Source organism: Rhinolophus sinicus, linkage group LG10 (genome assembly GCF_036562045.2).
Source record: "Rhinolophus sinicus isolate RSC01 linkage group LG10, ASM3656204v1, whole genome shotgun sequence".
Lineage (NCBI taxonomy): Eukaryota > Metazoa > Chordata > Mammalia > Chiroptera > Rhinolophidae > Rhinolophus > Rhinolophus sinicus.
Window position 1 is genome coordinate 8,250,145 of NC_133759.1, and position 21,902 is coordinate 8,272,046.

Consider the following 21,902-nt stretch of genomic DNA (forward strand, 5'->3'; position numbering starts at 1 on the left):
AAGCCTTCCTAGATGCTCTGATAAAGGCACCCTCCACTTCAGATCCAAAACATGCTTCACATATTTTGTTATGTTTTCTTTAACCTTAAGAGGTTAGAGGCCACAGGATACCTTATGCCTCTGTTTTACAGAAGGAGAAACTAAGGCCCAGATGGTCCAAATGAGGACTACCTGGGCAGCCAGGGAGAGTGTGGACAGGGACGGAGACCTGACTGACTCTTTGCTGGATCACTGCCACCATTACTCCTGGGCCCCCTTCTATCGGTCCCCCTCAACCACCCACTTCCAGATGGGTTGGGAGGTGAGGGGCCCCCTGGTGTTGGGCAGGGGTCAGGCCCTTTGTTGGGGCTGGGGGAAGTTTGTAGGGCCCAGAGAGGTACCATCAGATGTAGGAATTGACCAGTCTGGAGCCCTCTAGACCTTGGGTGACGAAGAGAAGATAGACTGTCCCCGTTCCCATCCTGTTCCGTTCTCCTGGGTTCCTGGGCAGCCTCTCCATTCCGGCCTTTTCTCCTGCCCCATCCATCCTACCACTGAGCTGACATTTCCTGAGCACTTGCTACCTGCATACCAGGTACCACTTGCATACCAGGCCCTGGCAGGTCACCCCACCTGATGCGGGGAGAGGGCACCAAAAGGCCAAGGTTAGTGAGGTCAAGAAGGTCGTTTCAGGGGAGCAGGATGGAGGCCTGTGGCAAAGGGGCCCTCATCTCCCCAGGTGAGAGGGACTGTGGCTTTAGGGACCCCGACATGCTGTCAGAAGATTTTGACTTCAGCCAAAGGGGTCTCTCATTTGTCAGGACATGCTGATTAATGCAGGAAAGAAGACTCTGTCAGCTTCTGCTGGGGAGCAGTGCACCTGGTGGCCATCTGGTACAGTCGAGGCCAATCCAATTCTCAGCTTAGTTCTCAGGAACTAAACTCAGGGCGTTCCTTGGGGTCCACTGGGCCCAGGTTGGGGTTTGTTCTTCAGGTTTGGTGGTCTGACCCTGGGTACTTTGCCATTCCAGGGGGGTTGGAGGCAGGAGGGGATCATCCATGAACTTGAAGGGAAATGGCCATCTATTCAAACCTTGCCATGCACAGGCATTGTCTGAGCCGACAGTGGACACAGAAGGGCCTAGGGTCCCACGTACATCCAGGGAGCCGCTGATAGCTGAACACCAAGGGAGAGGTAGATCTTGTTAGGCCAGGGTTGGAGTGACGAATCAGAGGTGACTTCTTGAAGGCATTCGAGCCTTGAAGAATCAGAACAAATGGACAAAATTTGGGTCAGCGCATTCCACGTGACCGGCATGGAGTGAGAGCTGTGGTTAGCGCTTAAGCAAAAACCAGAGCGATCTATGCGCTCTACCTTCCTTCACTCAGGTCTGATTCCACTTGATGCTTTCTCACTGATTGGCGTTGGACGCATCAAGCCTTAGAGCCTTTTTCTTTACCCGCCCCCTACCGGCTAGGAGAGTTATAAGACAGGGAAAGGGCGGGTCCTTCTATAGCAACTAAGCATTGATTGGCTATCAGGACTTCCTGTTCTCCCATTCTCCTGCCTGGATTGGCTGTGAGAGTCATCTTCTCATTGAGCCTGCGCGATGCAAGACGAGAGAAGAGGGGGTCTGCGGGCAACATGGCCGCTGCTGCGGCCGGTGTGGGCCGGCTGGAGGAAGAGGCATTGCGGCGAAAGGAACGGCTGAAGGCCCTACGGGAGAAAACCGGGCGCAAGGTGAGGAATGCGGGGTGAGGGCCGTGGCTGAGGTCACCAGCCTTCGGATCCGGAACAGGGACAAGAGAGCAGGGGACTACTAGGAAAAGGTAGCTGCCGAGGGCACGCATGCGCGCGCGGCTGGAGCATGCGTGAAGAATCGGCGCCCGCCCACCAAGTCGGGTGCTAGCGGGCGTCGGACTCTTCCCGCGCTGGTGCGGCCTTCGCTTGCGCGAAGGCCCTTTGGCTCTTCTCTGGTGTTTCCCGCTTGGGTCTCCAGGACTACTTACTGTTTCAGATGCTCGTTGGTTTCGACGTGATTGGTTTGCGTCTGAGCGCGCTGGGTCTTCCGTTCCCCCACGACCCAGTCACTTTCATGAAAGTGAAATTTCATGAGTCTGGCAGATCTTCCCCTGCCCGCCAGCTAGTCTTGGGCAGGCCAGTACGGAACTGCTCTGGGCGCCCTGCTGGAATCGTTGAGTATAAGAATCCAAAAGGAAAGACTTATTTCCAGGTCAGGATGGACCTCAGGGAAAGAAGAGGGGGCTTAGTTTTTCCCCAGTCTGTTTCTCCTAGGCCTGTTACCATGTTTCCCCGAAAATAAGACCTAGCCGGACAATCAGCTCGAATGCGTCTTTTGGAGCAAAAATTAATGTAAGACCCGATCTTATTTTACTATAAGACCGGGTGTTATGTAACATAATATAAGACTGGGTCTTACATTAATTTTTGCTCCAAAAGACGCATTCGAGCTGATTGTCCGGCTAGGTCTTATTTTCGGGGAAACATGGTAGTTGCCATACTTGGAAGTTTTTTTTCCTTGTTCTTGCATGACACTGAGTGGTCTGATTCCATTTCTATCTACTTTATTCATCTTTCCGAAGTAATTGAGACGAACTAACTCTGAAGTTCACTACCTATGTGCAAACTCTGGCCGTCACTTGGGGCTGTGGGAGTTGGAACAAAGTGCTTCATCTCCTTGAGCCCCTGTTTTTTCATGTCAGCGTGACAACCCCTATACATTCATTCTCACTGGATTATTTTGAGACCTAACAAGATAATCTGTATGCAAAGGCCCTAGAGACTACAGAGGGTGGAAGTTGGTTCTGTTGCTTTTGGCTGGGCAAAAGTTCTGCCCTCAACTCTACAATATACAAAAGATATTAAATATCTAGACCTGCGAGGGATGGGGGGAAACAGGGACTCCACTTTCCAACTTTGACCAAGTTTGAAAAATCAGGCTGGTCAGTCTGGCCTTTTACCTTTCTGCATGGCTGGCTGGTATCCTGTGAGAAAGCGAAAGGAGAAGTAATAGAGAGATAAAGCTAGCCAGATTGGCTTCTGCTTTTGTTGGCAACTTGTCCCGGCAAATCGCCTGCCCTGGGGAAGCCCTAGCCTCAGCCTTTCAGCAGTGGTTAGTTAACCTGCCCTGCTGGCTTGGGTTTAAGGCCCAGAATATTGGGACTGGGTTTGAGATCAGAATACAAAGGACAAGGTTGCAGCTGTATGGCCCATGCCCTAGGAAGGAAGCCCCAGGCCATCAGGAGAACTGACCTGGAAAGGGGGAGTCACTTAGTGGGTTAAAAATAAGGCCTGAGTGTTTTTGATATTTTAAACTTTTTTTTTTTTATTGTGGTAGAACATACATAACAAAATTGGCTATTTAAAGTGTACAGTTCAGTGGCATTAAGTGCATTCACAATGTTAGGTAACTACCACTCTGTTTCCAGAATTTTTTCATCATCCCAAATGGAAACCATCCTCATTAAACACTAACTCCCAATTCCCCCTCTTACCCAGCGTCTGGCAAACACCATTCTACTTTCTGTATCTATGAATTTGACTAATTTAGGTATCATACATAAGTAGAATCAAGTAGTATTTGTCCTTCTTTTTCTTGCTTATTTCACTCAGCATAATGTCTTCAAGGTTCATCCATGTTGTAGCGTGTGCCAAAATGTAATTCCTTTTTAATGCTGAATAGTATTCCATTGTATAAACAGTTAACCCTTGGACAACGTGAGTTAGGGCCCCTAACCCACTCCCCCCAGTCAAAAATCTGTGTATATCTTAAGCCACTCCTTCTTGTGCATGGGTTCTTAACCATGGATTCTTAACCACGGATCAAAAATACTGTTTTTGATCCGAAAATACTGTTGGTTGAATCGCGGGTGCGAAGCCCAGGATACCAAGGGCAGACTATTGAAAAAACAAATCCACGTATAAGTGGACCTGCACAGTTCAAACCCATGTTCAAGGGTCAACAAACAGTATACCACATTTTGTTTATCCATTCATCTTGGGTTGTTTCTAGCTTTTGGCTGTTGTGAGTAATAAATATATAAATATCTGTTTCAGTCCCTATTTTTAATTCTTTTGGGTATATACTCAGAAGTGCAATTTGGGGATTACATAGTAATTCTATGTTTAACTTTTTAAGGAACCTCCATACTGTTTTCCATAGCAGCCGCATCATTTCCCAGCAGCAGGGCACAAGAATTCCAGTTTTTCCACATCCTTATCAACAATTGTTATTTTCTGTTTTATTGATTATAGCCATCCTAATGGGTGTGAAATGGTATCACATTGTGGTTTTGATTTGCATTTCCCTAACGAATAGTGATGTTAAGCATTGTCTCTTGCACCTATGGCCATTGTGTACCTTTGGAGAAATGTCTATTCAGGTCCTTTGCCCATTTTTTGATTGGGTTTGTTGTTGTTGAGTTGTAGTAGTTCTTAATATATTCTGGATGTTAACCCCTCATCAGATGTGATTTGCAAATATTTTTCCCATTCCCAAGGTTGTCTTTTCACTTTCTTGATAATGTGCTTTGATGCAGAAAGTTTTTAATTTTGATGAAATTCAATTTATCTATTTTTCTTTTGATCCTGATTTTGATGTCATACCTAATGAACCATTATCAAATCCAAGATCATGAAACTTTTCCCCTCTGTTTTTTCCTAAGAGTTTTGTAATTTTAGGTCTTATGTTAGGTCTTGGATCCATTCTGATTCAGTTCTTGTATATGGTATAATGCTAATGTGTTCTCTTGCATGTGAATATCCAGCTTTTCCAGAACCATTTGTTGAAAAGACTACTTTCCCTAGTAAATGGTTTTGGCACCCTTGCTGAAATCATTTGACCACCTGTGAGGGTTTATTTCTGGGCTCTCTGTTCTGTTCCTTGGTCTGTATGTCTGTCCTATGCCAGCGCTACATTGTTTTGGTTATTGTAGCTTTGTAGTAAATTTTGAAATCAGGAAGTGAGTCCTACAACTTAGTTCTCTTTCAAGATTGTTCTGGCTGTTCAGGACCCATTGAGATGCCATATGAATTTTGGGATGAATTACCTATTTGTGCAAAAAACACCATTGAGATTTTGATAGGGCTTGCATTGAATTTGTAGATCATTTTGGGTGGTATTGCCATCCTAACAATATGAGTCTTCCAGCCCAAGAGCATGGGATGTTTTTCCATTTACCTAAGTCTCCAGTTTCTTTCAGCTATTTTCTCTAGTTTTTATTGTACAAATCTTTAGCCTCCTTGGTTAAATTTGTTCCTAAGTATTTTATGCTTTTGGTGCTGTTGTAAATGGGATTATTTTCTTAATTTCCTTTTCAGATTGTTAATTGTTAGTGTGTAGAAATGCAACTGATTTTTTTCTGTGGCTTTTGTATCTTGGAACTTTGCTGAATTTATTAGTTCGAACAATTTTTGTGGACTCGGGGGTTTTCTGTAAGATCATGTCATCTGTGAACAGAGATAATGTTACTTCCTCTATTCCAATTTGGTTGCCTTTTGTTTCTTTTTCTTGCCTAATTGCTCTGGTTAGAATTTTCATTAACATGTTGAATAGAAGTGGTGACATCCTCCTTCTGATCTTACAGGAAAAGCTTTCAGTCTTTTACCATTGAGAGTGATGTTCACTGTGGGTTTTTCAAATATGGCCTTTATCATGTTGACGAAATTTCCTTCTATTTATAGTTTGTTGAGTGTTTTTATCATGAAAGGGAGTTGAATTTTGTCAAATGCTTTTTCTCCATCAATTGAGATGATCGTGTGGTATTTCCCCCCCTCTTTCTATTGTATTATATTGATTGTTGTGTGTTGAACCATCCTTGTTTCCAGGAATAAATTGCACTTGGTGATGGTGTATAGACTTTTTCTTTTTTTAAGGAGGGCTCAGCTCACAGTGGCCCATGTGGGGATCGAACTGGCAACCTTGGTGTTATCAGCACCACGCTCTAACCAACTGAGCCACCCCTGTATAAACCTTCTAATATGCTGCTGAATTTAGTTTGCTAGTATGTTATTGAGAATTTTTGCGTCAGTGTTCATGAGGTATATAGGTCTGTAGTTTTCTTGTAGTGTTTTGGCTTTGGGATCAGGGTAATGCTGACCTTATGAAATAAGGTAGGAAGTATTCCCTCCTATTTAATTTTTTGGAAGATTTTGAGAAGGATTGGTGTTAATTATTTCTTTTCTTTTTTCTTTTTTTTTAAGAGACTGGCCTATTTAGATAGCAAGCTTCTTCTTTTTTTTTTTTTTGAAGATTTTATTGGGGAAGGGGAACAGGACTTTATTGGGGAACAGTGTGTACTTCCAGGCCTTTTTTCCAAGTCAAGTTGTTGTCCTCTCAGTCTTAGTTGTGGAGGGCGCAGCTCAGCTCCAGGTCCAGTTGCTGTTGCTAGTTGCAGGGGGCGCAGACCACCATCCCTTACGGGAGTCGAACCGGCAACCTTGTGGTTGAAAGGACACGATCCAACCAACTGAGCCATCCGGGAGCTCAGCGGCAGCCCAGCTCAAGGTGCTCTGTTCAATCTTAGTTGCAGCGGGCACTGCCCACCATCCCTGTGGGACTCGAGGAATTGAACTGGCAACCTTGTGGTTGAGAGCCCACTGGCCCATGTGGGAATCGAACCGGCAGCTTTCAGAGTTAGGAGCATGGAGCTCTAACTGCCTGAGCCACCGGGCCGGCCCCGGTGTTAATTATTTCTTAAATGTTTGGTAGAATTCACCAGTGAAGCCATTTAGCCCTGGGCTTTTCTTTGTTGGGAGGTTTTTGATCATTTATTGAGTCTCATTATTAGTTATAGATCTGTTCCAATTTTTATTTCTTCATGAGTCTGTTTAGGTACATTGTGTGTTTCCAGGAACTTTTCCATTTCTTTTAGGTTATCCAGTTGTTGGCATACTGATTGCTACTTTAATTGGGGTTAATCTTCATAGTTCTGGCTTCAGAAAGCACTTGGCTGTGAACTCATTTTTGAAAAATGTGCATCCGGAAGTCACTTGGCTTCTCTCTTGGAATGGAGAGCTCATTGGCCTATAGAGTTTCCTTGCATTCTTTTTAAGAAACGAGAGTTATTGTGAAGCCACATTCTTGACTCCATTGGAAGCTTTTACCTTTCCTGGCATGCCTTTTCTTTCCAGGAGCTGCTAATTTTTCCACTTTATCTGGTCTTGTTTCTGCTTAGAAAGGGGAAGTTAGAATTTATTGTTAATTCTTCAGTTATCAGGCTGTGGTGTCAACGGTGGATCAGTGGCAGGTGATAAAGTGTTGTTTGTCTTGGTTCAAAATGGGTTATTGGAGCTGGTAATTCATTTCTTCCACAGATGTATACTGAGCCCCAGTCATTCAGGCATTGGAGGCCCAGCAGTGAGTGAACAGAGCAGACAGAAGTTTCTGCCCCGAGAAGCTTCCGTTTAGCTAGAGAGACATAGTCAAGGACATATGTCTAGTGTTAGATGGAGATGCTGCTAGGCAGGAAAGGAAAGAGGAAAGCGATGGGGGAGTACATAGTTCTCCTGTTTTTCTCTGTAGCCCTAATGGTTTAATTAATTTTCTTTATTAAAGACAACAGTGTTTTGAGATTTAACATGGTAATGATGCCAGCTGCCTGGCGTGTTCTTATCTGGTCTTGATGACAACCCCGAGAAGGAAGGAGGGTTAATTTATAGGTGGCATCACAGACCAACCAACATGTGGTGGTTTGCCCAAGGTAACATAACTAGGAGGTATCCCAGGTGAGTGTTAGGGGCAGGAGGGCCCGTGAGAACAGGTGGGGACTCTTTATGCGCTGACCTGGACTGGTTGCCCAGAAGCAGATGAAGGTTGAGAAACTTCACTGTATATTTTCTGATACCTTTTAGGTTTTACAAATTACCTGCTCAAAAAAAAGTAGTGGAAAAAGTTTTGGCCCCACGTCTAAGCTGCCCCCTCGTATGTGCCTGAACCCCCTGCTCCCCAGTTCTGGCCCTCCGTGCCACTGGTGAGGATGGACAGAGCCTTCGTTGCCCCAGTTCCTTTTTTTGTATTTGTTTTTATTATGATAAAATATCTATAACATAAAACATGCCATTTAACCATTTTTTCAGGGGCATTAAGTATACTCACAGTGTTGCACAACCATCACCGCTATTTCCAAAACTTTTTCATCACCCCGAACAGAACTTCTGTATCCATTAAGCAATAACTCCCCATTCCTCTCCTAACCCAGCCTCTTGAAACCTCCAGTCTATTTTCTCTCTATGACTTTGCCTCATCTCACATAAGTAAAATTTTACAGTATTTGCCCTTCTGTGTTTGGTTTATTTCACTTAGCATAAGCATAACTTCTCAAGGTTCACCCACATTCTAGCACGTAACGGAATTTCATTCCCTTTTAAGGCTGAATAATTTTCCATTGTGTGTATATACCACATTTTGTTTCACCACTCATCTGTTGATGACCACCTTTTGGGTATTGTGACTAATGCTGCCATTGAGGAGTTGGTGTACTTATTGGTGTGTTTGAGTCCCTGTTTTCAATTCTTTGGGTTTTATATCTAAGGAGTGGCATGTCTGGGTCATATTCTATGTTTAACTTTTTGAGGAAATGCCAAACTGCCACAGTGGCTGTATCATTTTCCACTATCACCAGCAGTGCATGAGGGTGCCAGTATCTCCACATTCTTACACTTATTTGCCTTAAAAAAAAAATTTCTAGCTATCCTCCTGGTTGGGAAGTGGTATCTCTTTGTGGTTTTGATTTACATTTTCCTAATGATTAGTGCTGTTGAGCATTTTTTCATGTGCTTATTGGCCATTTGTATACGGTCTTTGGAGAAATATCTGTTCATGTTTTTTGCCTATTATTTAATTGGGTTATTTGTCTTTCTGTTGTTGAGTTGTAGTTGAGTTCTTTATATATTCTAGGTACTAAACCATTATCAGATAGAGAATTCGCAAATATTTTCTCCCATTCTGTGGTGTGTTTTTTTTCCTCACTTTCTTGGTAGCGTCTTATGCACAAAAGTTTTAAAATTTTGATGAAGTCCAAATTATCTTACTTTTGTTTTGTTCTGTGTATAATGTGCTTTTAGTACCATATTTAACCTCTACAGTTCTTGAGTGATGTTTCTATTGGGGTAAATGCCTGGGAGAAAGATAGTCAAGTTCAATGTACTTTTTCAGCCCACAGTTTCTCGTGGGACCTGTGAGTGGTGAGGCCGGGGAGGAAGTATAGCCTGGCTGCTGCTTGCCTATTGGAAGCTAGGAGCCTTCACCCAGGGGAGGAAGTGGCTCCCTATTTTTGGTTCAGTCCTGTGGTGTGAGGACGAGACCCCTGTAGGAGTGACTCCAGGGTCCAGTGTTCTCTCAGTCTGTCCCTGCTGATTTAGAGTGCCTCTGCCCCATGGGGATGGCTCCTGGCTGGTCCCCTAGCACTCTGTGGTCCTTCACTGATACCTGCTGTGTGCCTGGCTGTGTTGGAGGTGGGGCAGGATTTGGGGCGTGGTGTTGATTTCCCTCCTGGTGTTATCTTTCTCCCTCCCCCCACCAGGATATAAACTCATAGTTTAGTGATGTTGCGGAGGAATCAGTCCTGAGATTGTAACAGATGGGGACAAGATTACAGTCATAAGCTTTCCGTATAGTCAGTAAAAAAACTTGCTTGTAGTGCAGCTCAGCACTTTGACAACGCGCTTCCTTGTTAGCCCACTGGGCCAGACTTGTGAGGGGTTCAGGAAAGCGGGTCAGAGGTGCTGGGGTGCCTGAGGCCACGGGACAGAAGTGACTGTCCTGGAGTCCAGCCCACACGAGACCCCCTGGGGGCAGGGGGCTTCTATCCAGGTGAGCGGCTGCATCCTGTGGGCCATCCAGCCCAGGTAGACGGGGGAAGGATTGTGCTGCTGGGGTTCGTTTCCTGGGAAAGCCAGGCTTGGTCTGGGGACACGGAGTGGAACTTGAGCCGGGCTGTGGAGGGTGGGGCCAGGAAGGGGGTACAGGAAAGGAGTGAGTGTTCCGGGGAAGCAGTTCAGAGGTGGGAATGTTCAGGGGCACAGAGTGGGTACAGTGGAGGATGCTCCAGACTCTTTGACAGCAAGCCGTGGGCAGTGATGGGGGCCGGAGAGAAGTCCGAAAGTGCTGCTGGGGGCTTTGGTGGCCGGGTTCTGCAGGAGCCAGAGCTTCTGGCTGGGAGGGCAGCCAGCCCGGGCACACTTTTCTGTATTGTATTTGAATCTCATTTCTTGGTGCTCATCCAGAAAGTTCCGAGCTGGGTGAGGAGGTGAATAGTGCAAGACTGTAGATGGAGCTCCCTGGCATCTCTGTGGAGCTGACCACTTCGTCCTCCTCTGACCTTCCTCAGCAGCCGAGTGGAGACTGAAAGGTAATGAACTTGGCACAAACACTTGCCCTTGGCTGTTGGATAAATGTTTGGCCTGGATTGGGGAGACAGAGGGGAGACTGGCTGGCCTGTAGGCCAGCCCCTCAAGGGTTGGGAGTGCCCTCAGGGCCAAGGCCTGGCTGTCAGCTTGCAGGGTCAGCAGCGGGTCTTAGTTTTCCCCTGGCTCTGGAGACCAAAGCAGCCCTGTTCATAGAACTTCCTGCGGCTATGGCGGCGTCATTCTAGTGCGTGCTGTCCAATACCAGAGCTACGAGCCACATACAGCTCTTGAGCCCTTAAAATGTGGCTAATGTGACAGTTTCTTAATTTGATTCCATTTTAATTAATTTACATTGAACAGTCACGTTTGACTTATGGCTGCCTTAGTGGACTTTGCACGTCTGGAGAATTTGCTTGACCTAGAAGACCATGTCTCTACCTAAAGTCCCATTTATCGCGAGCTAAGTGAGAGAGGGTAGGTGGAAACCCGGGTGACCATCAGCTCTGCCTTGGGGAGCCTAGAGCTGGGGCAGCGGGCTTTGACACCGTCAGCCTTCGCGCTCGTGTCTCTAGCACGTGTTCATTCTTGATCTGTGTGGCGTCCGTGCTGACAGCTCTGAGGGGTGTGTTGTGATCCACACAAGCAGTGTGGGGAGGGAGCAAGCGGGGCCGAAGTCGTGGGGAGCGCATGCGTGCTTTCTGACTTAGGCACATGGGGAGGGGTCCCTGGCCAAAGTGTGTGAGGGAGGAAGAGGGAGCTGGAGGAAGGGGCTCACACGTGTTGGGGGGACCATGGCTGGAGAAGTGCCCAGGTGCTGGCGGAGGAGTCAGACTGGTCCGAGTCCTGCTCGTCACTCAGGAAGGTGCCTTTGTCCCTTGCCCCACGTGACCACATCCTCATGCCCAGGTAGTCTGGTCGCAGAGTCAGCTGAGGAGGTCCTGTGTTGAGGGCCATTTGTGGGTTAGCAGCCCTGAAATTCATGTGGCAGTGTGTGACAGGACCGCACGACTTGTTCAGTCCCCAAAGTCGCCCTTTGAGGTAGGCGTTGGTTTGTCCCTATCCCGTAGACCAGGAAACGTGACTGAAAGGACCTCTCACGACGATGCTTCCGGATGTCGCCGACCCTAGATGTCCTTAAGCCCTTGCCCTGTATCCCTCTAGCCCTCATCCCAGGTGCTTGAAAACAAGCAGCCCCCAGGAAAGGGGTCTCCTGTCTCCTTCCCAGCACACACAGAAATTGCATCGGGCTGCCTGGTGTAGTGGAGGCAGACAATTCTGGTTTAAATCTCGCCTCTGTACACCACGTCTGTGGGTCCCGGCGCAGATCTTTAAAACTTTGAGCCTCCCTCTCCTTGTCTGTAAAATCAAGACACAGCTTCTGACCTGATCAGTAGCTGGGAGAACAGAGAACGATGCCTGTGAAGTGTCTAGCTTAAGTTCTTGCACACGGACCTTTTATAAGTGGATGTCTGCCCTTTCTCGCCCGCCCTCTCAGAAGCAGGGAGGGCTGGGTGGTCCCCCAGACCTCTCTGCTGGGTGATGGGGTAGAGCTGGCCCTGTTTCTCTTGGAAGAAAAGAGGACATCCTCGGGGTCCCCTGGCTTTACTCAGCTTAGCCCTGATTCTTTGAAGGTGGACTTTCCTTTTAGTGTAAAGTATTAGATTAACAAAAAAGTGGATTTGCAGAGCCACAGCCAAGATGGGGTATGTCACCATTCTCTCTAAGGACTGACTTTCTCGTCTCCAGCTCTGCTCAGGTCTCGGAGCCAGTGGGAAGGAGAACCCTGTGGGTGGAATTTGGGGCTCCCATACAGACACACCTGTTGATGAGCCAGTGTTGGGGTTTGCATGGAGTCATGGGCCTTGATGCACGTGTGAAATGAAGATGTGGGACCAATCGGTTCTCAGACCTACCTCTGCGTCTGGATCACCTGGGGAAACAGTTTGCAATGTCTTCTGGCCCCACTCCAGACCTCCTGTCATGGGTGTAGATCTTGGTATAGAGCCTAGAAATCCGTGCATTTTTAAAGTTCCTCAGACAGTCCGTTTCTCTGGGAATCTCCGATCACTCCCTTGGCACTCTCTCACTGGAAATAGAGACCCCCCCTTTCCCTGGACTACTAGCTGCCCAACCTCGCTGCAGGAACTCTGCAGCCAGACCCCCAGCAAGTACTGAGCACCAGTGTGGACCACGCCCTGGGGATTCAGAGACCGCCTCCCTACCTCAGGGGCTTCCATGGGAGGGGGGGGTAGACCGTGTGCAAGTACAGAGGGGAGGTAATGTCAGGAACCTGTGAGGGCTGGGGCCCCAGCGCGCCCCAGGTGGAGGGGCAGTGTGGCTGCCCTAGGATGGGAAGACCTCAGTGGGAGATGGGGGGTGCAGGGAGGCCGTTATGGAGTGGGAGGGGATGCCACTGTCTAGGGAAGAGCATTCCTAGCTGAGCGGAGAACTGGCTTGGCTTGTTTGAGGGGCAGGAAGAATCTTTGCAGCAGGGTTACAGGGAAGGGTTGGGGGTAGGGAGGGGTTGAGAGTAGAGAGGACCTGGGAGGCAGGGGTCGCTGAGGCTGGACCTCACTCGATAAGGGGTTAGGGATCCCTGACGGTGGAGGTAGGAGGCTGCTGCATTAGCCCAGCTTGAGCCAGTGGCGCTCTGACATGGTTACTGGACGTCCCAGTAGATGGACGGTGAGGTGAGCGAGCAGGGCCGGTGGTAGTTGTCCTGGTGTAGAATTTACCCTTGGTCATTCACAGAATGTGAAAGAATTTACAACACTTTACAAAGTAGGAGAGCAAGACAAGGTTTATTGAAAGTCAGGCAGAGAGAGAGAGTTCTGTTTGGATGAGAAATACTGGCGAAAGGAGTTTGCCAGGGCAGTCTGTTACGGAGAGCTGCGGTGGGTTTCTGTTTTAGCTGGGGTTTTACATTTTTCCGTGCAGGATATAGGGTCTTGTCAGCTTGCAGGGAGGCTGCTGTTACAGTTGTCTTCTCCTGGGAACTGTCCCATTTGCATCTATGGCGGATGTCAGCTTGCAGGGGTTGCTGTTGCAATGGGGGTCTATTCTGTTCCCACCGAAATGGATGTAAGGTGTTGTCAGCTTGCAAGGGGGTTGCTGTTGCAATGGGGATCCATTCTCTTCCCACCGAAATGGATGTAAGGTGTTGTCAGCTTGCAAGGGCAGTGCTAGCAGGGGATTCAGAGCCAAGCGGTTAATTTTTAAGCTCGTTCTGCTACCTCACCAGCTCGCTCCTATTAACTCTTTGTGTCTTCATGCCAGCTCACAAGCCCGCTTCTGTTAACTCTTTACTTGTCTCATCAGTGGTGGCTGTTCCTGAGATGAGCAGTACAGGCAGGGTGGTTTTGAGGGGGAAATCGGAGTCTGATTTTGGCCACGTAAGCCTGAGGTGACTGTTACCTCTACGTGGAGAGAGGCCGTCAGGCAGGCGTCTGGCCTTAGATGGATCCTGTGAGGGGAAGGTTAGAAGCCCTGGGCTAGAGAAGGTCCTGCGTACAGAGGTGAGGCCGCTGAGAGGACTGCGGGTACTTGGGGTACTTGGAGGGAGGGGCAGTGGGTCAGAGAGAAGCCAGGTGCGGACTGGAATGGGTTGGACAGGACGAGGTGGTAGGTGAGCTTGGTCTAGCTGTTCAGGGAAGTGTGGGGGGACATGGGGACAAAAAAGGGCTTCTATAGAAAGTCACCTCACAGGGTGATCTGGTCATAAATTCCTAACTGGGCAGGTCAGGGTGGGTGGTCATGCCTCAGGCATATAATTTATTTAGTAAAAGGTTTGTCTTTGCCTTAAGCAAGCGCTGTCCAGTTGTGTCTGTGCATCTAGGATTAACACGCCTAGGAAATCAACTGTAACCACCCTCAAGCGAGCACATAATCTTAACTATCCTGTAATCTACTCCTGCCTTGCTTTCTCCCAAGTTCATGTCAGCTTCCTTGTTCCCTCAATCTCAAATGCATAAAAGAAACTGCACAACTGTCACTCTCCTGAACGTTGGAGATCTTGCTTCCTGGTAATTGTCAGTTTGGGCTCAAATAAACTGTTACACAAATTCTTTACAGGTTTGGACATTTCTTATGTCGACAGGGGAAAGTGCTGGTGGGATTCGGGCCAGCTGGATTGGGGTGCAGATGGCAGACACAGCCTCACTGTGTGTGACTTGGGCCTCCTTCCCACCACCTTAAGGCCTCCTGGCACCCCAGCTGTGAGAGGCGGCAGCAGGCCGAGGCAGTGTCCTTGTGGCTTTGCTCTCTGGGCTGGCCCCGGATTGTGGAGCTAGCAGCCTTTGGGCCCTGTCTCACCCCTGCAGGTGGGGAGGCCCTGAGGGCTGCTCCCACAGGAGCTGAACGCTGCCTGAGTCAGGCTGCTGCTCTCAGGGTTTCCTGCACCAGGGGTTGCCTGGACAGATGCTTTTGCCACCTTGCTCTGCCTCTCTGCTAACTCTGGAACCCATAGTTGAATAAGTCCCTCCATGTCAGCCGGAAGATGGCCACTGTAACCCCGGCCTCCCCTGGATAAAGATGAAGTGAGATGGTGTGTGCAGAGGGAGTTGAGAAACCGAAAGTGTGATAGGCACATTTATTCTTTCTGCTATAGTCTTGTTGTAAAACGAGTTTTACAACACAGGAGCCCACCCCCCCCACCCCTGTGAGGACTCCTTTATCTTACAGATGTGACAACTGAGACCCAGAAAGGGTAAGCGACTGTACAGAGTCACACAGGGCCTACCCCCTGGCCCTCTGTCCCTGGCTGTCCCCCTGGAGATGGGTGCCAGGGAGCCCACCACCTCATGGCTGACTTCTCTCGTGCTCTCCCTATGTAGTGAGGTTGGTGCTGGCACCCCTTGGAGCTGTGCAGGTGGGGAGGGACTCTGCAGTGGGCTGCAGGGAAGAGAACGAGGTATCCCAGGGATAAACTCCTTAGCTGCTCGGAGTTTCCCTCGGAGGGCAGGGCTCCCCAGGCAGATGCCTGGCTGCCCTGGGTCCTTCACTGTTTAGCTCACCTGTGGTGGCTGAGGCAGCCGCATGCAGCAGAAGGAACTCTGGACAGAAAGCCACAAAACAAGGTCCCTCTTTCTTGCTGTGCCACTGATACAGTTGTTTGGGCCTCAGTTTCCGCTTTTGGTGACTTCTGTGGCATGAAGGGATGTAACCAAGTATTCACAAAGCCTTACTGATGAGGCACAGGTAACTGGAAAGCAAAAGAATTTTGAAATTCAAACTGGCTTTTTATCAGATTTCTGTTAGCTTTTGCAACAGAAGGATTTGTGTGACCTTGATGGTGAATCCCTCAGTTGTGTTCGCCTGTCTCCTAGAGCTTGGAGGGTATGGGGGGGGGAGGGCTCCCCTCCTGTCTTGGTGTCCAAGTTGCTGTTTTCTGGTTGTGTTGGGGAGCCCCAAGATACCCCCCTCTTTGGAGGACTTACTTCTTACAGTCCACTAGACAGTCCTCTCTCTAGGCTAAATGATTTATTTTTGGTTTCTAAATGGGCTTCAGTTTTTCTGTTTCAACGATTCGAGTGTAACTAAAAAAAAACCACCTTTTAATTGAAGTATACTATATGTAGAGAAAAGTACACACACCAGCTCAGTAATTTTCACTGAGCAAACACACTCATGGAATCAGTTGCTCAGGTCAAGAAACACGCGGCGTCCCAGGATCGCCCTCCCGCTCCCCGCCCTGGTGCTTGCACCCCAAGAGTAATCACTCGGGACTTCTAACAGCATGGCTGGCTTTTCTTACTTGTGAACCTTCCTCATACCGTGTGCACTCTTGTATCTGGCTCCTTTCACTCAGCATTGGGTTTGTGAGCTGTCGGGTGTGGCACAAGCTCATTCTTACAGCTACGCTGTGCACCATTGTTTCCGTAGCCCCCGTTTCACCCATCCCACCAGGGTTTCAGGCTGGAGCTGTCGTGGATTGTGCTGCTTTTCCCAATCTTGTGCATGTCTGGTGAACATACGTGCATACATCTGCGGGGTGTATGCCTCTGAGTAGAATTGCTAGGTCATGGGGTATACATAGGGTGAGTATTGCCAGTTTTCCAAAATGGCTGTCATTTTACACTCCCACCAGTGTGTACAAAAGTTCTCTCCAACACTTGGCTTGGTTTGTCTTTTTCACATTAGCCATGCTGGTGGAGGTGTAGTGGTATCCCTTTGTGGTTTAAGTTTGCACTTCTGTCCTAACTAATGAAGCTGAGTGTCTTTTCATATGTTCATGTGGAATTCCTGTTCAAGCCTTTTGGCCTCCCCTTTTTGGCTGAGTTGCCTGACACCTTTTCCTGTTGATTTCTCAGAGTTTTTTATTGGAATCCTAGACGGGTCCTTTGCTTTGTGTGTGCATTGTGACTGTCTCTTCTCCCCCTCTCGGCTTTGACTTTTAATGCTTTTAATTGAGTTCTTTGATGAACAGGAGTTCTTGATTTTAATGTAGTCCGACTGATCAGTTTTTTCCTAATACCTTCTGTGGCCTGTTCAAGAAAATAATTGCAGGGCGGCCGGATGGCTCAGTTGGTTAGAGCGCGCGTGAGGGCTGAACGACAGGGTTGCTGGTTCGATTCCCACATGGGACGGTGGGCTGCGCCGCTTGCAACTAAAGATTGAAAATGGTGACTGGACTTGGAGCTGATGGGCCCTGGAGAAACACACTGTTCTCCAATATTCCCCAATAGAATTTATAAAAAAAAAGAAAAAAAAAAAAAGAAAATAGTTGCATACTCCTACGTCATGATGATACTGTCTTACCTTATATTCTAGAAGTTTTATTGTCTTACCTCATACCTTTAGATCTCCAATCCATCTGGAATTTATTTACTTTTGCATGGTGTGAGGTAGGGGTCAAGATTCCCCCCCCCCCCATATGGGTATCAGCCCTGGCTTCTTCCGGGTTTTGTTTTGGAGGGAAGCAACAGCTTCTACTCTTGAAAGAATTCCCAGAGGAAATACAGTTGCCGTGGTAACAACGCCCTGTGGGGAGTAAAATCCATGCTCTGGCCCTGTTTTGATTTAGGGCGCTAAAGAGCTGCTATGGCTGGAGCAGAAAACGTCTGTCCTTTCAAGAACAGCGCTCCCTCTCCCCTGCACGTTGTGTTCAGGGCAGGGTACGCCCAGAATTCTTGCAGGCTACTTTGAATCCTAAGAAAAAACACCTATTTGATACCTGGGAGAGGAAGTCATCCAGTGAGAGCAGAACTTTCTCGCCTGCAGGCGTCCATGACTCAGGCACAGTGGGGCTCCTTAGGGAGTGGGAGTGAGTGCGGGGCTGTCTGGGGCATGGGGGGACTGACCATAGCAGAGGGACTTGCCTGTGTACCCCCAGCTATAATAGTGTCTGAGAGCTGGAAGCCTCCTGGAGGGAGGGCTGGCAGCAGGGTGTGTGTGTGGAGGGGTGGCACTTGCACACAGTAGGCTGCGTAGATGGAGGAGGGAGCTTCTGAACCCAGTGTGTATACACTTCCCTCGCTTTATCGCTGGTTGGCTTATGGGTCATGTCCCCATGTGGGCTCTGTGCCCCAGCCTGCATAACTCGCGAGGCAGAGCCAGACCCAGCAGAAGCACTGAGAAAACCCTTGGAGCAGGGGAGAGAAGGGCCTGGAGGGTGACAGCTGTTTGGAGGCATGGAACAGGAGGAGGGCGAGGAGCAGAGCGGGCAGGTGCGGGTGGTCTAAATGTGGGAAGCGCGCCTGGAAGCCCCCAGGCCCCCACACACTGTGGCCAGCGTTTCTGACGTGGACTCAGCTTCTCTGTATGCATGTAGGGTCTGCCCTCCTAAACTGTGGTCAGCTCAAGGGCAAGGGCTGGGTCTTCCGTGGGATAACACTGGTGGCAGCTGTGGGTGGGGGATCTGAGGGAAGGGAAGAGGCACGCGTGGGGGGGTGTTATGTGACCTTTTCTGGCGGTGGGAAGGGGGAGCGGGCACACTTGGGTGGTGGGATTTCGTGGGCCTCACGCTGAGGGCACAGGTGGAGCACGAGGCTTCCCCATCGTCGTCGTCACCATCGCTGTGCTTGACGCCTATTGATAGAGGACTCACTGGGCCCGTCACATCCGATCCCTCATCTGACGACCTCTGAGGAGCTAAGAACTCGCACAGGCCCGGGAGCACACTTGGTGGCTTCCTTCCTCCTTGGGTGGTTCTGCCTTCCCAACCTTTCAGCCCAGCACATGGTTAAAACAACAAATCATGCCACGTTTCCAAGGGAAATATGTGTAGGTGAGGATTAAAATACCTTGTTTGAAGCAATATTTGCCCCCGCAAATAAATGCTCCAATTCTGACTTGTAGTTTAAATTGTTTTAATTAGGATTTTATCGCACCACAGAGGAGACAGTTGTCTTACCTGTACTTGTCAGACTGTGACACTCTGAGAAGCAGCTGATCGGAGCTTAAAAGAGCTTCTAGTCTCCTTCCTAGGAGCTGCAGCACACTTTGTTGCCCTGTAAACCTCTGGCTTGGCTGGGAATTGACTTGTAAAGAATTGCTTTTCAAAGTGGGGTGTCGTGTTGAGGCCCAGTACATTTCAAGCTCAGCTCTGTGTTGGGTTAAAGGGATGGGAAGATGGACCCCCAAGCTAAGTGAGCGCCTTGGCTTTCTTGTATCAGTGATTGGCCTTTGCAATGGGCCTGAGATGAGCGGTGCTGGGACCGAGGCCACAGAACATTTGTCCTGAGCCAAGCTTCCCCACTTGCAAAGTGGGCGTCAGAACTGGGACCTCCCTGTGCATCAGACGAGCTGGGGCACCTACGACAACTTTCAGTTTTTAAAGTGCGGCACATATTACCAGATTGTCGCTCTAAATGGTCACGCGTAGCCGGGGTGCTTAGCTGTGAGCAGTAGAAGTCTATTCTGTCTGGTTGGTTGGTTTAAAAAAAGAGAGCCAACATTGGAAGTACGCAGCCAGAAAGCCCAACATTTCACAGGAAAAATGGCTTGGTGAGGAAACCACTGCCTTCGAGTACTAGACACTGCAGCTCACTCTGCTGCCACTGTAGCCCTGGAATCAGTCTTGTGGCAGCTGCCCCCACGCTCCCACCTGGGAGAGTGAATGTCGGGGGAAGCACTTTTTGCTTTGGAGCCTTCCTAAGTAGGGGAGGGGCGCAGGCACTGGGCAGCCCATAGAGTGACTTGGGAACTCAAGTTCTGGTCACCTCCGCCACGGCTCCAGGTCCCATGGTCAGTGGCCGGGTCAGGCAGACTCAAGTCCAGAGACCTGCCGTCGTGCCGGGCTCACCATCCTCGTGCTGTGCACTTCACCTGCATCGCCGGGGCCCTCAAGACGCTGACGATGAGCCATTTCTCTGTGTTTCTTCTCATCACCACTGCTCTGGGTCCAGAGCCCACTCTGGTGACCACGGTAGCCCCCAGGCAGCTTGGTGTGACCTCATACAGGTCATTTCCTCCCCTGGGTCAGCCTCTGGAGGAGGGATGTGGTCTGACCCAGAGGCTCCTCAGCTGGGCCACGTGGTAGAATCGTGACCTGGGAGTGGGCAGGGTCTTGGGACATTCGGATTTGGTAGGTTCTATTTATAGCACGTTCCCTGGGCCACTGGATCTAGTTCTTCCTGTGTGGGCTGACATCTGAGGCCTTTGCAGCCCTAACAGTTTGTGGTTTTTTTACTTTGCTCGTTTAGTAAGAATGAGCATGGTCACACTTCTCTGGCTACTGTGCAGAAAGCACTCCCAGGCCCTGGGTCTGTTTATTTGAAAGCATTCTGGAAGCGTGATGCAATCCGAAAACCTCAAGTTTAAATGCTGACCCATCTTTTATGAGCAGTGAGCCATTGGGTAGGTCCCTTAGATGTGCTGACCCTCGTTGTTTGGATGGGATGATAATACCCGATCGCCGGGTGGTTGTGGGGCCCTGTGTGCACGAGAGTGAAGTGTGGGCAGCTCACGGAGCACTGCATGTCACCGTGCAGTTGGATGGAAGGGACTGTCCCTCCAGATAGACTCAGGCAGCTGCCAGCTGCTGTCCTTGAGGTGTTTTTTCAGTGGCCTCAACACCCTGGCCCCTCCCGTTCTGGCCCTTTCTGAATGCTCTTTATAAATAGCACTCTAATCACATTATTGCCACCTCCCACTTTTGCTGGCTTCTCAGGGCTTGTGGGCTTGTCTGGAGCCCAGGCCGGCCTTCCGGCTGCACCCGTGCACCCGGGGCGGACGCAGGCGCAGGCGCAGGCTCGTACACCCCCCCTTCCAGTCACACCAGCCCTGCCCGCTCCGTGTGAGTGGAACGTCCCCTCTTCAACAGGCCCAGCCTGCTCGCCGCGCTCCAGGTGAGCACATGTTTCATCTTGTCCTCAGCTGTCAGTCACTTGGCTTTCCCATAGCACCCAGGAAGTCCCTTTGGACAGGCTGCGTGGTGACTATGCATTCACCTGTCTCCTTCCTCTTTCACCTGCCCCTGAGCGCCCTGAGGGCAGCAATCACACCTTAGTCACCTTTTTGTCTGCCAGATGGCAGGACTCAGAGGCACTCTGCAATTCTTTGAATGAAGAGATGAAGCAATGAGACAAGCCCATGGATTTGGGAGTTGGCTCCGCTGAGATTTTTCTCAGGGAAAAGCAGACCTGACCTTGGGGAAGAGTCCAGGGACTTATTTAAGTCTTCAGGCTGCAGCCATGACAGCAAGATGAAATTCACTGTGTGAAGTCTGTTAAGACAGTATGTTTCCAGAATCTGTTGGGTACACACGGACTAGGGGTGCTCTGACATCTGTGCACGTGGAGAAGAGCTGCTCGTTTTAGTTGGTCACTGTGGTGTGGACAACAGGAGCCCTGATGTGGTCCTTGGCTGGCTCCTACGGAGCTGTTTGTGGGGGGGGGGGACCCAGCGTTGGTGTAAACAGCATGTGTGCCTAGCGTGTGTGGGGGAGGTGGAAGGTGTCATTTTCACTGGCCACTCACTTGGGTATCCAGGCCATTGCTTGCTATTTCCATCAGATCCAAAGATGGGGAACACACAGTAGGGAGGCTCCTCCCTCCCTCCAGGGCTGAGCCAGCTGGGGTTCATGTGTAAGGGAAAGCGTTTGCTCTCCATATGGCAGACCTGGAGAGGGTCAGACACCAGCTGCATGTCCTCAGGACCAGAGGTTGTGGGTAACTGTTCCATCCCCCAAAACTGACCAGCTGGGCCCCCCTGCCTGATGGCGCTGGCTGTGCACCGTGAGGCAATGGGCAGCGGCTTCTGCACCCCCAAGGCTGTCTCATGCCTGGACATCTGCCTTTGTGGTCCTCTCACTCTTGCTCTCACCTTACCATGGTGAGGAGGGCCTGGTGGTTGGGAGTTCTGCTTTGTGGCAGCGGAGGCTGTTTCCCCCTCCAAGAAAGGGGAAATGGTGGGGCCGGATGACAGGGTGGGGAGGTAACCTCATCGTTCACCATCAGTTAATTTCTTAACGGAAATTTTCACCCTGAATCGGGGCGATGTTTGGCCTGATTGGAGGGCTCTCGGCCTGCGGGGTGGCTACCGGCTGGGCTGCTGGGCCCAGTGCGGGCTGCAGAGGGCCCGGGTGTGTGCAGGCCTGTCTGCCCTCTCCTCCCCA

At 49.6% G+C, this 21,902-nt stretch overlaps 1 protein-coding gene across 1 annotated transcript in view; it reads left to right on the forward strand.

Annotated features, from left to right (window-relative positions):
* The first annotated feature begins 1,589 nt into the window (after positions 1 to 1,589).
* CCDC12 (coiled-coil domain containing 12) overlaps positions 1,590 to 21,902 on the forward strand; it is a 50,600-nt gene continuing 30,287 nt past the window's right edge. The window contains 2 exon segments of the mRNA XM_019724015.2: positions 1,590 to 1,611; positions 1,614 to 1,720. Coding sequence (XP_019579574.2) covers positions 1,590 to 1,611; positions 1,614 to 1,720 — 129 coding nt within the window.